General features: G+C 48.7%; 1 protein-coding gene across 1 annotated transcript in view; it reads right to left on the bottom strand.

The window, feature by feature from the left end:
• KCNQ2 (potassium voltage-gated channel subfamily Q member 2) overlaps positions 1-15,229 on the bottom strand; it is a gene marked incomplete at its 5' end in the record, with an annotated part of 109,175 nt that overhangs the window by 62,952 nt on the left and 30,994 nt on the right. The window contains 4 exons of the mRNA XM_019509754.1: positions 441-566; positions 2,204-2,379; positions 3,923-4,049; positions 6,378-6,468. Coding sequence (XP_019365299.1) covers positions 441-566; positions 2,204-2,379; positions 3,923-4,049; positions 6,378-6,468 — 520 coding nt within the window. The remainder of the gene's footprint in view (positions 1-440; positions 567-2,203; positions 2,380-3,922; positions 4,050-6,377; positions 6,469-15,229) is intronic.

Here is a 15,229-nt window from a genome sequence, read left to right as displayed (position 1 = left end):
ACAAATGCCTCTCCAACCTTGTCTTCTTAAACCGCTCCCACATTTAAGACAGCAGCCCTATAGTCCAAATTTCAATGTGCCACCATTAACCCCCTGCCTCCAAAGTTGGATGGCACTCCATTTAATAACCCAGTAAAATAGCTGGGGGGTTTTGGCCCATTCATGCCAAAGTACATGGTTCAGGCTGTCTTCATCTACCCCTGAGAGCAGATGGGAGCTTTTCTGCTGCCTTCCCAGCTTCAGATAATTCACGGAAGGAGACACTGCAGCATTTTCTAAAAAGGGTCATTTGAGAGAGATATCTAATTTGAGTAGCCCAGAATCATTTAATAATGACGCTAACCAACCGCTCATAAGTCAATTCCCCTCCTAAGAGAAGATGGAGGGTTGATGGCTATTTCATTTTAATAGCAGGCAGCTGTTTTGTAGAAATTACTCACCAGACCCCACCAGAGTGCATCTGCGTAGGTATCAAAGTGGTCATTCTCTCCTTTCTCAGCCAAGTACACCAGGAAGGAGGCCAGAATGAGGCAGAGGAAGCCAATATACCAGGCAGTAATCAACTCCTGCAAGACAGGTAGGAAAGAGGACGAAATAAAGGGACTGTCACCCTCAAGGGTGTTCCCAAAGGCAGGGACAGGCTTGCAGAGCTGAACCTTCCCATTAGACTTTCCGTCTAGTAATAGTAGTTGTCATCTTACGGGAGAGCCGAGACAGGGGGCTTTTTCTGTAATAAATCAGAGACCCCCCCCTGCCCTGAAGGGACAATGTGAAGGGATGAGGTAAAGGCTGAGAGGAAGGAAGGATGGATTTCTCCATTGGCACCGAGACACAGACAGCTGAGCTAAGTCACACGGGGGCAATCTGCGGTACGGTGCAAAACTGAGACCACATCACTTGGGGCCCGATTCTGCGCTGGGAGCACATCTGCATCTACATGGGAACCAGCTGCAAAGTTTGCATCTGGATTTTATATCCTAATTTCAAGGCCCTTTGGATGTGACAACGCCCTGTTTCACGGACAGGGGTAATGTGGTATGAGGTAATGTAGCTTATTTCACCCTGTTTAGGAAAAGCACCCCTCTGGGCTTAATATTCATTTGGAGAATACTTGGTAGCAGAAACAAGAGACTGGTCTAACTGCATGCGTGTGAAGAAGAGCAAGTGGGATTTGCATGGGGTTGGCTGCAGCTCACTTGGCGTCATACGAACATATAGTTTGGTTCTCATTTGGGTGGAGTTTAGCTCTGAATGTGTGGAGAGAAATGTGGATGGAGTTTGCAATCCATCAGGAAAGCCTCTAGGTATATCACCTTGTTTCTGGTTTCCTCAAATGTAGGGTTTCACTTGCAGGACAATGCACATAACGGTGCAGAAAGAGGAAGCAGCACTTAATTTCCCCCCTTCTTTTAATATTGCATTCACACTGCACAGAAACGAGAACACACTTGAACCATGCCTATTCTTTCAAAGAAAGGTGAAGCCTTCAATAACCAAAGGTGCCAAGTCAAAAATCAAGATATTGTTTCATTTTACTAAACTGTAGGTGGAATAGGATGGCACACGCTTTCCTGCACCCCCAGCATCTGAACCCTAAAATTATTCTTCAGCAGGCCTGAACAGTTAGTTGAGACTCTTTACAACCACACTCAGCCTGTTGTAGAAGAAGGGCAACAGGGTGATATCACCTACATGTGCCAGGGTAGATCATGCCTCTTTAAACGGTTACAGTTTTGGGGCATGTCAATACAAGAGCAGATGAAGGAAGTATCATTTCTGAGATGTCTGCTAAGGTTTCAAAAGGAAGCAAATATCAGGAAATAGGCCAGATATTGCTTAAATTAAGTGACAGGAAACAAAATGTGATTGAGTGCTTCTCCAACTGGGGAAAGGCTGATAATGCCATACACCGGGGATCACTTCTGTGACTAGTACGAATGCCCCGTTTCCCACTGATTTGGGGGCGGATCGTGGTGCCCTCTGATAGCTGACTCCAGTGGGGAAAACGTTCAGTGTTGCATCCCCTCTGCAACATGCACTTTGGTATAAACAGGCGCTAATTACTCATCCCAAGGCATCCTGGTTTTGAAGGTCATTAGTGCAGCTCCTGTCCAAGATGCTTCCTACAAATGACAGTCAAACACATAGCATAATAAATCAGCAAAGACACAGAGACCAGTCTAGCTGCCCAGGTGTCGCTCACCTTACTGTGGGCATAGACAACGGAGCCTAGGAGTTTCCAAGTGCCTCCTCGGCGGTCCATTCGTATCATGCGCAGGATCTGCAGGAACCGCAAACTCCTAAGTGCTGACGTGGCAAAGACGTTCCCTTGGGATCCCGCGGCCAGCACGGCGATGGAGGCGATCAGCACCATGATGTCTGCAAGGAAGGAGCATGAGATGGCTCATCAGAGGCCTCGTAGACCAACCATCAGCCCCACCGCCCCTGGGTGGGCTCTTCCAAACTGGCATATCCAGCTCATTTTTCTCGGTACAATGACACTGGCGCTCGGATGGAGTCATTCAACCCCTCAGACATTACCTCTGTTCTAGCCTTCCCTTATAATCTGGAGTTAGTTTGGTGCCATCATCCAGTGGTACTATCGGCTGTGCCAACTGAGAGATGCACACTGCCTCCTCCACATTTGCCTGGCCAAAGCCAAGTAGAGTCTCAGATTTCCCACTTCATTTCATGCCCTCAGCTAGTCTGCTCTTGCACCTACATTTACATAGCGCCTAACCCTATATCATTCACCGTCCCCCTTCCAGAGCAGGAGAGCAACCAGCAAAGATGCTAACACCTACCAGCTCTCCATCAGGGGAACAGGTGTGTGCATACTGCAGAGAGCAAGGGCTGTATCGGTCGTGCCTCCTGGAGGAGGTATAATGCCAGGCAAGCCAATGTTAACCTCAAGACATTGATCCACTGCATGGCTGAATGAAACTCTCATTCCTCCTCTCCTTGCTCTTCCCCCTCTTGGACAAATGGAGCCAAGAGTCCAAGGACTGAGCTCTGGTTTGATGCACGATGCAACAGCTCTGGGTTGGAATAAGTACCTCCAAAGTGCCTGCCCTTGTTCCACACATGGTCCATGTAGGGACCACCTTGCAATGTGAACACCTAATGCCTCAATCACTAAGGCAAACCTGAAGGCCTCCATTTCAGGAAGGACAATTTCAGCCCTTTTTTCTTGTTGGAGGAAAAGCAGGTGGATTTTTAAGGGGAACGTACCAGACGTGGACTCAAACCATAAGTCCTGAATCCTCAGGACTTATGGTTTAGAAACAGCACCTCCGCTCGATACCTAGGGGTTTGGGTACCTGCAGTCAGGCTCTAGATCCAGCCGTGGTGCCTGGGGCTCACCTCTGGAAAGCAGTGATGATAATTCGGGTAATGCCAATTTTATGGGGAGGCAAAATGGGAGCTGCAGGAAGCTGATGTGATTCGTCGGGGACAGACATGCGGGTTACCCAACTTCTCCTTCCCAGACATTTCCCAAATGCCTGTTTCTCAGCTACACTAAGAGCACGTGATGTCCTCCTCAGGCTGCCACGACTGATGCAGGGACCTGGGCAGAGCCAAGCACCCATTCAGGATATGGAAAGGCAGCAACGTAGCTCCATCCCTCTCTCCTCTCCGCACGAGCATCCAATCCATACACATACACAGGAAGCCAGGCTTCTCCCTAGCAGGCACTTGCCCTTTAGCTCCCTGCAGGACCTGGACACCAATACCAGGACCCCTCAGCTAGATTTCAGACTGGCCACAGTCACACCTCCAGGTTCGGTTCACGGCCACCCATCCTCCTGGCATACAGCAAACCCCAGCACGCAGATCTGCCTGGCGCACGCTGTACTCATTCTGCGCTCTCCACGCGAGTTGCCCTCACTTCTCAAGCCTGCCACGGCAAGGCAGGGCTTACCAATGACACAGAAGGGCTTGCGAGCAAATTTTAACCTTCCCCTCCAGCCCCGGTATCGACAGCAGCACCCGGCAGCCCAGATTCTGACGAAGTACTCCACACCGAACACCACGATGGTGACTATTTCCTGCAAGGGAGACCGTGCAATTAGTCCAAGAACAAAGCCTGGGGGAGAAAAGACTGCAGATTAAATACAGGCTGTGTCGGTAACAAAAGTCCATTGTGTTGCATTTTTTTTTTTAAAAAGCACCCACTGGTTTCTGTGCTCCAGCAGCGTATTGCAGACCATGGTGTCAGCTGCTCCCACACCGGTTTTCAGCAGCTTGGCTGTCGACTAGCCCTTTGTACCATCCTGCATTTCACTAGGGTCCTTCCAACCCTCAAAGTGAAAGGACTAAAACTATCGTGAGTCGAAGCTCTGCCGGTCGTGTGCCGTTGGTATGTTACTTTCTCCCCCTCCACGCCATATTAACGATGCTCATCTCGCCTTTCATGTGTGCAGAGTCTGACAGGGCTCTAATTAGGCTTTCACTGGCTTTTGATATCGGGTGGGGAGATGGTGAGGGGGAGGAGGAAGGGAGAGACAAAGAGCAGGGAACACAATGAATCTCGGGAGCCAGAGGAAGTATCTAATTCTGCCAGCGATCACTCAGCGTGTCACCAGAAGCCGCATTGTCAGCGTATGCGATGTGCCATGCCAAGCTGTTTAAGTAGGGAAAGTATGTGGCTTTATGTCAGATCAAATCAGCACCAAAATGTTTACAGTGCAGGGCAGGGAGGGAAGCACCTAGGCTGGAGCAGCATCTCTTTAAAAGGGCCTCTCACTACTTGTATATTCAGGCCCAGAACATGCCAGGGTCTTTAGGCAGACAAAAAGCTTTGGGTAAATGTGCTCTTTTATTAGACCAACTAAACAGTTGGAGAAATTCTTTTTTGCAAGCTTTCCGGCACAAACGCCCTTCTTCAACCATAGAGAGAGTCTGTTGGTGTCCCTATGCTTGAAGAAGAGTGTGTGTGCCCCAAAGCTTGCAAAGAACAACTTTTCAAACTATTTAGTTGGTCTAATAAAAGAGATCACATTTACCCAAGGATTTAGTTGGTCTAATAAAGGAGATTGCATGTACCCAAGGATTTAGTTGGTCTAATAAAAGAGATCGCATTTACCCAAGGATTTAGTTGGTCTAATAAAAGAGATCGCATTTACCCAAGGATTTAGTTGGTCTAATAAAGGAGATTGCATGTACCCAAGGATTTAGTTGGTCTAATAAAAGAGATCGCATTTACCCAAGGAATGAGTTGGTCTAATAAAGGAGATTGCATGTACCCAAGGATTTAGTTGGTCTAATAAAAGAGATCGCATTTACCCAAGGATTTAGTTGGTCTAATAAAGGAGATTGCATGTACCCAAGGATTTAGTTGGTCTAATAAAAGAGATCGCATTTACCCAAAGATTTACTTGGTCTAATAAAAGAGATCGCATTTAGTCATGGATTTAGTTGCTCTAATAGGAGCTATCACGTTTACCTCGAGAACCTTGCCTGCCTCGGTCCTCACACCAACACGGCTACAACCAACAACACTGCAGGATCTTTAGACACACACAGAACTGACAATGGCACAGACAATTTTCTTTGCCTGGGTCTTAAGCATCTTTATGAGACTTTTAGCCCCATTCTCTCCTTGCTCACTAACACCAGTGCAACCCCAGAGCAGCTTCAGTGACTTCAAGTTTATATCCAGCATAAGCAGGAGGTGCTGCTGGTCCTGTGAGGGGCAGCTAAATACAGTGCTATAGCCTCTCCAGAAGAGAGGGAGAAGAAAACTGAGAATAATGAAGCCAAGTGAATGAGGAGTTACTTTGCCAGCTTCCACCTGTTTACACTGGGAGTCCAATTTGCACTTTCATCTTAAGAAAGGTCCTTGGACCTTCAGGGGTTTAAGGATTATAACAACCCACCCCTTCCTACCAGGGGCTGCCAGGCCTTTGCTTTGAAAGCTATGCCTGCCTTTATGGTTGGAAAGCATGTTGAATCCACACCAAGGTCTTCATAAGGGGACAGTGTTTTCCCTTCCTTTTGAAGGATGGATACCTCTTCACCCCTGAAATGTCTCACCATTTTTCAAAAAGAAATGCAAAAATTTAGCACTCTTGGTTCAGAAATGATACCTTTTATAAAAGTGGTCTAAGCTGGCCATTTTTCAAAAAGAAATGCAAATATCTTATACTTATAAAAGGTATCATTTCCGGAGCAAGAGTTCTAGATTTTTGCATTTCTTTTTGTCGCAGACCAATGCGGCTACCAAAAACATCACCATCTTTCAGACACCGCCTCTGACTGATCCCCTCTTGAATACAGCACCACAAATGCTTGTCCAGGTTAAAAAAATCAATAGTGTTATAGGTTATTTCCCCCTCACTGTCACACACTTTTTTTATTTGCAACTCTCAGCTTACCAGGATGTAGAGGGCCCCTTCAGAGCTATTCTGGTACTCATCGATGGTTGAAAAAACAGACAGCACGAGGCAGGAGAAGACCAGTAGAAAACTAGACAAGAAGAAAAAAATGATGTCAGTCCTCAAAGCACAAATTTTGGATAGCTAATCAAACTCCTTCACCCTTGGGGTGTTTTTGGATAAATTATGATTATGATATTGCCCCTCTTTATAAAAATATTCTCTAACAGAAACTCAGTAAAACGTGACCTGGTAAGAAACTGGTGGTACCCAAACATTGCAAGCTGGGTGAGTCGTTGATGCAATGGCATCGTGTGGTGTCATCACGTTGCTGGAACGCAGCGAGGTGCCATACAATATGCTCAAAGGAGCTCCCATTTAAACAGTTCCTGGAAAAGAGCATGCATTGGATCGCTTCCCAGCTGGTGACAGCATTACCACACGATCCTGTAAGACGTCTACCTTCACAAGAGCAGCCCCTCCACTTGATTCACCCTAATGAAAGCAGTGCAAGTTTTAAGAGCCACCTCTGGGGAAGCTGCTGTGGGACACGTGCATGCCACTGTAGATACCAGGGACCCACAATACCTTTCCTGAGCAATGATATCTTCCTGCCTGATTTCTTGGTGATTGTATTACTCGCCCATTGATTTAAAGCTTCTGCCACATCGCGCGCTGGTTTTATATTTCCAGTTCAGTGTTGAAAATGATGATGATAAAAAATGACCTCCAATTCCCTGGTTTTCAGGACAAGCAGGGAGAGCAGAGGGCAGATTTGGCTCTTAGCATGCGAGTCTTCTCTGCTACGACAGCGATGCTGAAACCCCTGGAGTTGGCACCACTAAGGCAGAATATTTTATCTGCATCTGGGCTTTTGTGCTGTTGCCCACCAGAGTATGCGAGAGCCAATTATGAGGAGCCTCTCGGGGCTTGCCTCTTCCACCAGAAGTGTCATTACTGGAGCGGATCTGGATCTGGCCTTCCTAAGTTCAAACCTAATTGTTTCTCTATCTTCTCAGCCCTCGGTCACACGAGAGAGACGCGTGCAGCTAAACCCTTGCATGTCGCACTGAATATTTAGTGCTCGGCTGTACTTGAACACGCTCCTCTGTCTTGTTTTCCATCGCATCTGGGAGCCAGCTCTGTGTGTGTGAAAATTAAGCCTCTCGCTGTCTGGCAGCAGACGCGGTGCTTTGCCTGACAGCGGGGAGAGCATGCCGGGGATGCTGGAGAAATACCTCCTGGAGGGATGGCTCAACATGTGAACCCTTTGCAGAAAGCATCGCCAGCCTCCAAGCACCCGCAAGGATGGGGGAACTCCAAGACACAACCAGCTTTCCGGCAAAGACATTTGCAAGCAGCTCCACAGTTTGGTGGGATAAAAGGCTTTGCAGGATCAATATAGGTGTCTGCAAGCCAGCACAACTGTGCTAAGAGACTGTGCTAAGAGACACGGCAGAGAAAGCACTGAGCTGGCACTCACAAGTCTAGCCCCAGCTTTGCCAATGTCTGATGTGGTGACCTTGGGCAAGTCATTGCCTCTCAGCCTCCCCCTCTGCTTTTGCCCTCTGTATAAAACCGCCAAGAACAGCAGCGATGCAGAAATGAGCAGTGGGCTATGAGATCCCCCAGTACAAGGCCACCAGCAAACCCATGACAACCAGTCCAGTGCTGGACCCCTTTTGGCTCCACTGGCCTGGTGCAGGTTTCTCAGTTAATCATAGAAAATGAGGGTTGGAAGGGACCTCAGGGGGTCACATCTAGTCCAACCCCTGCTCCAAGCAGGACCAGCCCCAACTACAGCATCCCAGCCAAGGCTTTGTCTCAAAAACCTCCAAGGATGGAGACTACACCACTGCTCTAGGGAGCCTGTTCCAGTGCTTCACCACCTTCCTAGTGAGGAAGTTTTTCCTAATATCCAACCAAACTTTCCCTTGCTGCAATTTAAGACCATTGCTCCTTGTCCTGTCATCTGCCTGCACTGAGAACAGTCCAGCTCCATCCTCTTTGCAGCCCCCTTGCAGGGAGTTGAAGGCTGCTAATGAGGCTCAGTGAATCCAGCCCACCCCCCACTCCCTTGGCCTCTCTGGTACATGCTTTGAGATTTTCCAACACACACTAGTGACCCACGAGCTCCTCTCACTGACTTTCCCTGCACTTGTGCTCCTAGCTCAGGCACTTCTGCAGATCCTATCCTTGCAGATGATCTGAGATGGGTGTGGAGGAGATGCGGGTGGCAGTGAGATAAGATGCATTTTACCAGCTACCCTGTCATTCAAACCCAGCCTGTAGCAGCAACAGCAACATCATCTAATGGCTTCTATGCGTCCCCTGGGAGTTAAGCTGATTTCAGCCTAGTTCCCAGTGGACGGGTCGCTACCAGTCCAAGCCTACCCCAAATTGGCAGCCCCATGAGTATTCTCCACACAGAGAGACAAAGGACTGAAAGGGCTATGGACCCAGCTTAGCTAAAAGCAAGGCTTCAGCCTCTGAGGCTGTTTGTTGGCACTTTTTACGAGCACTGGATGCATTAAAACCACTTAAAAAAGGAAAGTGAGCGACACTGGTGCCATCCCCACGTGACAAAGGGAAGCCAGGGACTCCTTCCTAAGGCATTATCTGGCACCAATTCACAAACCAAGCAAGTCAGCAGGCAAGAGCAAGAACCTGCTCAAGCAAGGGGAGGGAAATTAATTTACTAATGATGGATTTGTTGATACAATAAAGCAAGCCGGCTCGGAGATAAACCAAAGGCCTACATTTTGTAAAAGCTTTAAATAATTCATCAATCTGGCTTTGCCTCGCACTGCTGCAAATTGGGATTGGAATATTTATAAGGTGGAGTTCGGTGGGGGCAGCTGGTCTTTCTGCAAAGAAAATGAGGGTTGGTCGTTCGAGCTCGGCTGATATCACTTCTTTGGGGGTTTGCGATGGCCATAAACATTGCAGCAATGAGCACAGATAGGAGAGACTCACAGCACTTAGCCGGACCAGGGCATTTATGCAATGCTTGCCAATTCCCGGAGGGTGAAGGACTTTTGGAGAAACTGCAGTGGGCACTGCTGATCGTAAACAGCGGGGTTGAATCTTGGCGCTGGTCCTGCAGCTTCCGGGGAGCCAGGGCTATGCACCAATGCAATGCAAAAGGGCTCATAATGAAGGTAAGCAAATGGCCTTTCCATCCTGCCAGCTTAGACCACTTAGATGCCTCCCCAAAGGCCCCGTATTGGCCTAAACGAGTGGTTCTTGGCACCCCTACTAACATAGCACCAGCATCTGCCACTTGAATCAATGGGAATTTCAGGCATCTCGCCCAACTGAGGCACCTTGTGCTCACCAAGGAACAAAAGCGTGCACACAGGCACTTCCCATAGAGCAGCCGACCTGCGGTAACTTCACATCCCAGCTTACCTCCTGGGAACTTGCTTGTGCCCGTACCCTAAAGAGCAAGCTAACACGGCCATTTGAAGAAGACTGGCTTCCTGGAGCTGCCACTCTGAGCTCACCCCACTGACCACGGTGCACAGGCCCAGGGCAGCTCATCGAGGTGGTTAGCAGCTGTCCCTGGGGTGTAAGATGACTAACCCAACTAAGGCATAAGGATGGTGGGGGAAGCACTGGCTGCTGCACTTTCCCTGCCCAGCACAGATGCTCATTAGCCAGGCATGATACATTCAAGACACTCCTGGTAGAGAGATCCGCTCATCGCAAGGACTCACTGCTGCCCTTTGCTACGGCTGCTGCCCAGAAGCCCTTACTGTGCACGAAGCTGCTAGGAGCGACAAGTGAATGCCGCCGCACATCTGGCAGGTGAATGCCGCCGCACATCTGGCAGGTCTAATTTTATAATGGCATCTCTGACAGGGAGGGCTGCTCATCAGGGAATCGTAGAGAAGTGGGGCTGGAAGGGACCAGGGGTCATTTGATCCAATCCCCTGCTCAATCCAGGATCATCCCTATCCAAATCATCCTATACAAATCCACAATCTAAAACTAATGGATCAGTGCTCCTGACAAGCTTGCTGGCCAGACACGACGCACGACGTCACACGTGAACTGTCGCGGGTAAAGCAGATGGGACCAAAGCTCAGTCTGGAGACGGGATGCAGGACCTGCTCCCCATCCCTTTGGCTGCAGTGGGGCAGGAGGTTATATGCAAACTAAGTCAGCCAAGCAGTCAGGCACCTGCTTCCGTTTTGTGCCCGATGATGGAGACAGCCCCCTGATGAAGTAGAAATCTCAGCCTGGCCCAGCCTGAAAGGCAGCACGGGAGAGGCACCGCGATGGGCAGAGAGGTGTCTGCGCCTGGGCTGCCTGGCGGAAACAAAGGTGGCAGCTAGATGTGGTGCTGCCCACAAGCTGGAGAGAGGTTTCCCCTTTGCATTTCAGAGTCCCAGCCCCTGGGAAAGAGGTGCCTCCAGTAGTTCGGCTTGCAAACCCCTGCGGTTCCTTGGCCTGCTTATCCCCCAGCCTGTGGAGCTGTGCATCTGTAATGTTTCCTTTTCCAGGTAGGAAAAAGCAGCCTAGAGCATCCCTTAGACTCTTCTTTCCCCTCCTCCCCAGATGGATATTGATTGCTGGCTGGGTATTGTAATAAACAGAAGAATTCAGCAATAGAGGGGGCTTGGGGGTTTCTTGTTTGCAACTTCATTCATCTTAGCTCCTTGCACAGCTGGAGAAGATACCAAGTCTGCCAGCGGATTGCAAACACTCCTCCAGTTTTCCTGGGTCAGCACGGCCCGGGGACCTTAAGTACCAGACTGCAACGGTGTCACCGTCTGGGCTGGTACCGAGAAAAGCAAACCTTGCATCTATGAAATGACAGAAACCACAATCTGGGGCATTCGGCCCTATTCTTGGCCTGGCCTAGATTTCACCACAAAGGCCTACTTCAGGGAGAGACACCTCTGAATACTGAAAGAAAGAACAAAATAAAAAGAAAGCAGTGTGCAGGGTGAGATGGAGCAGAGGAGGGGAAGGAGAAAGGCAGCAAAGCTGGGCTAGTCTGGTTAACAAGCAACAAGGGGCATGCTTTTGGAAGCACTTCCAGATAAGATGCCCTTCGATGTCCCAGCAATTAAGTCCTAATAAAAATACACATGCACAAACCATGCCGTCGCTGCTAGACAGGGAACTTGGCAACTGCTGAACAGAAACTGCCAGCGGTAAAAGAAGCGATGGCTAATTCACAGAGCCGTTTTGTAGGTGGTGTTTGTCACCCGACAGCATCCTTGACTGGTCGTGGAATGGAAAAATCGCTTTACCTGCATAATTCCCAAGGGCCTGACTTGAAAATATGATGTGGGCGCATGTGATGCACAAAGAAGGTACAGGACAGGAAGGGTGGGTAGCGATGGGCAAAAAGATGCTCATGGAGGATGCAAACTGCATTCCCACAGTGCTGACGACCCTGGACCCCGGTGGGAGGTCCTCTTTTGGACAAGAGCAAAGCTGTGACCTGCGGGCTGGCTTCTTCTCCCTCCACCTCACCCTCTCCCAGCCGCAGCCCTTGCAGGGATGAGCACCACCGGGCAGGAGTAAGAGCGGAGGACCAAGAAGGCTTGAAGCTGATGAGGTTCAGACTACAGCCTAGACTCAACGCACCCCTTGGAAAATGCCAGCTTTTAGCTTTCACTCCCTTTTTGACTATGGAAATATAACAGAGCATTTTGTGGCAAAGAACCAAAGATTTTAACAGCATGGATTCCTATTGGAAACCTCTGGGTTTATCGTGCGGGTCGGGGGTAGGAGGGGGTAACGTGCAGCACACGTGCCACAAGTGACACGGACAGCCTGTGCGTGGCATGCAGCAGGTTGCAGGGGGGACAGGCAGCACCGTGGCAGACCGAGCAGGAAGCAAGAAGCATGCCTTCCCAGGCATGGGCTTATTTCCCCGGATAAAGAGCCGTCCCCAGCCACCAGCTCCACCCCTGGCACCAGCAAGCGAGTGGAGATGGCCGCAGCCCCACGTGGTTACTCCACTCCTTGCCAAGGAGCAGCCTCCGTCGTGTCATCCTTGACAAGCACCGGGCGCCGGTTTGCAAGCATTTCCCCTGGGCTCCTGTTGCCATGGTGCCCAATTAAGAACCGATGCAAATCACTCTTCTAGGTCCAACTTCCATTACAGCAGTGCCACGTTTCCACGCTGCGGGGGAGGCTCCAGGAAAGACACCAGCCACGGTCTGATAGCCAGCTACGGAAAGCTGCTACTTCCTCTTCCCGGCTCCACCGCTTCTACCGACATCCCTTTACAGCACCCATAACCCCGCGTGGAAATCACAACCCCCGCGACGTCGGGCCCGCCGCAGACCGAGACTGCCTGCCCGGGGTGCCATCCAGGGGCTGTGGTTATTTATTTTTTTTTTTTTGCCTTTCTTTGGTTTGCTCTTTAATTCAGGTGGAGAAAAAAAACCAGCACCTTCAAGGGAGCACCTCTGGCCTGGCTTATTCAAAGCAACGCTTGGGGTATAAAGCAGTGCTCAAAACACCATCCCCTTCTTTACGGCATCCTAGGCTGGTGCTTCTAGGCACGACCTCTATAGAAATGAACAACAGTATCATCCTCACACTCAGAGAAGGGTCCACTTCATAGCAGAAAGGTATGGAGAGAGGCAATTTGGGGGAGCCATACATCTGAGTCAAGGTAGATTAGGTAAAATTAAACCAGACAGGGCAGGAAAGGGCTCTGAACCATAATGGACCATAATGGCGAAAGGGCAAGAGACCAGCAAGGGGTGCGGAGACTGGGATACAATCTAATTTTGAAAGCAACATATCTAATCAAAGCAAATTATATCAGCAGCACTGCTTCTGGGTAATGTTAATGTGTAATAGGGAACTTTAATGATATCCCCTCCACTGAATATTACATTAAAGATGCCAGTTTTGCTTAGGACATGGGAGGAGATGATATCCTTTCCAGAGGGGGCAGGGGCCAGATCCTGCCAGATGTATCCATGGAGGTAGAGGTACCGGGTCTTGTACTCAGGGCAGGATATTGATGTGCTCTTTGCCCAAGTAAGGATGTTTCTGGGTTTCACCGTTCAGATCAACTGCAATTTTCTCACGTGTGGGTATTTTAATCAAAGCTTTGGGTTTCAAGCCTATACTTATGGCAAAAGTAGTTCAGTGGGCAGTGGTACTTTGGGCTAGAAATCAGGAGACCCCTTGTCTAGTCAGACCATGGATGGAGTGCTAGGGGCAGGAGACATCTCCTGTTGCACTAGGACCTCTGTGCTCAGCACCACCGTACAGATAAACTCGAATACTGACATTACCATCCTACTAATACATCCAAATCCCATAAAAACCTGGACTTGCATGCATGAGAGATGCTCACACAATTTTGCAAACTTCGTGTGACAATTGACTAGCCAGCACAAAATCTGCTTTTCTGCAGAATGACCTTGAATGACAATGGAAAAGAAATAAAGCTATTTAAGCCCCCGCCCCCACTAAATAAATAAGTCAAATTGTCTGCAGAAAAGATTTTTTGCGGTATAAATCATTGAAAACTTAGACAGTAACAATAACTAGATCCAATGACTTATTCCTGAAATATTTGCCCATAACCGCTCTTTATGTAGGTCCTACAGAAAGGCAGTGTTGCAAAGGAAAGTGCAGCACCAGGATAATGAAATGCTTTCAGCCCAGCAGCTTGGTGTGCAGGTACCTAGAAGGGGAAGCAACCCAAAGCCTGATGTTCATTTTGGGCTTCAGTGGAGTCAAATGGAGAAGGGAGGGTTTAACAGTGCATACAAATGAGTAGGGGGAAACTGAAAGGGAAAAAAAGCATTTTGTAATGTGGCAATCAAACCCACACGGTAGGAGGAACCATAAATTAAAAACAATAATTACAGGCTCAACAATGACATTTTGGGATGTGAACTACACGCTGACCCAAGCCAGAATTATTACAGGCAATGGATCAGTGCTCCTGACAAGCTTGCTGCCATGATCCCTCCAAAGTGCTGACTTGAAAGTAATTCAACCTGTCCATGTATACAGAAGGCTGCGAAAATGCAGCTCCAACAACAAGCCAGGGTGAAATGACATTTATATGGAAGATAAGCAGAGCTTGTAAAACTCCTTTTAATACCCAGCAGCCCTTATTACCAGCATCAGAGCATTTACAGCTGGACTGAAATCATCAATAACTCTTACTAATGGGTGATAAGGCCCCTGCTAATGGCATGGTCTTGCAGAAAGAGATGATGCCAGGAGCCCCTCCAGGAAACAGTCGCATGAGTTGTTCTTGTTCACATGACTCATCTCAACAGCTCTTAAAATCGGGCTACTAAATAAGGAATTAAGGTGCCTTGTTTTAGGCTTTCACCTTTGAACATCTCAGCCGAAATCACTTCCTGGAGCTATGCAGCAAGGCAGTAGCAAATCTGGAAAGACAACTCAAGTGTCCTCATGTTCAGGACCCCAGTGTCATGGTGAATCAAACTCCCTTTAAACAGATGTCTAGGTTGGGTCTCGCACTAGTTTTGTGCTAATCTGATTTCAGTGAAATGGCTTCTGATTGAAGCCAGTGAGGATGGGAAGAGGAGAAGCCCATAATGAGGTTGGGCGACTGGATGTGGAGCTGAAGGAAACAGGTTTTATACAGAGTATGGATAAATGTATGATGCCCCTTCCATCCATTCATAGCCATGAAGAGATCTCAGAAGGCTGGGAGTTTGGCTTGGGTTTGGATTCACGGTTTTTAGGGCCAGAAGGACCATCCTGTTCAACTTTTTGCTAAACACAGGCCATAGCACCTTCCCCTGTCATTTCTGCATAACACCCGTGATGATGTTACAGCATCTCTTCCAGAGAGGCATCCAAAGCTGCCAAAACCCTGCGTC

The sequence above is a fragment of the Gavialis gangeticus genome, unplaced genomic scaffold (assembly GCF_001723915.1).
Source record: "Gavialis gangeticus isolate Ggan-Ray unplaced genomic scaffold, GavGan_comp1, whole genome shotgun sequence".
NCBI lineage: Eukaryota > Metazoa > Chordata > Crocodylia > Gavialidae > Gavialis > Gavialis gangeticus.
Note: the sequence above shows the minus strand (reverse complement) of the source record. Positions and strands in the feature narration are given on the sequence as shown.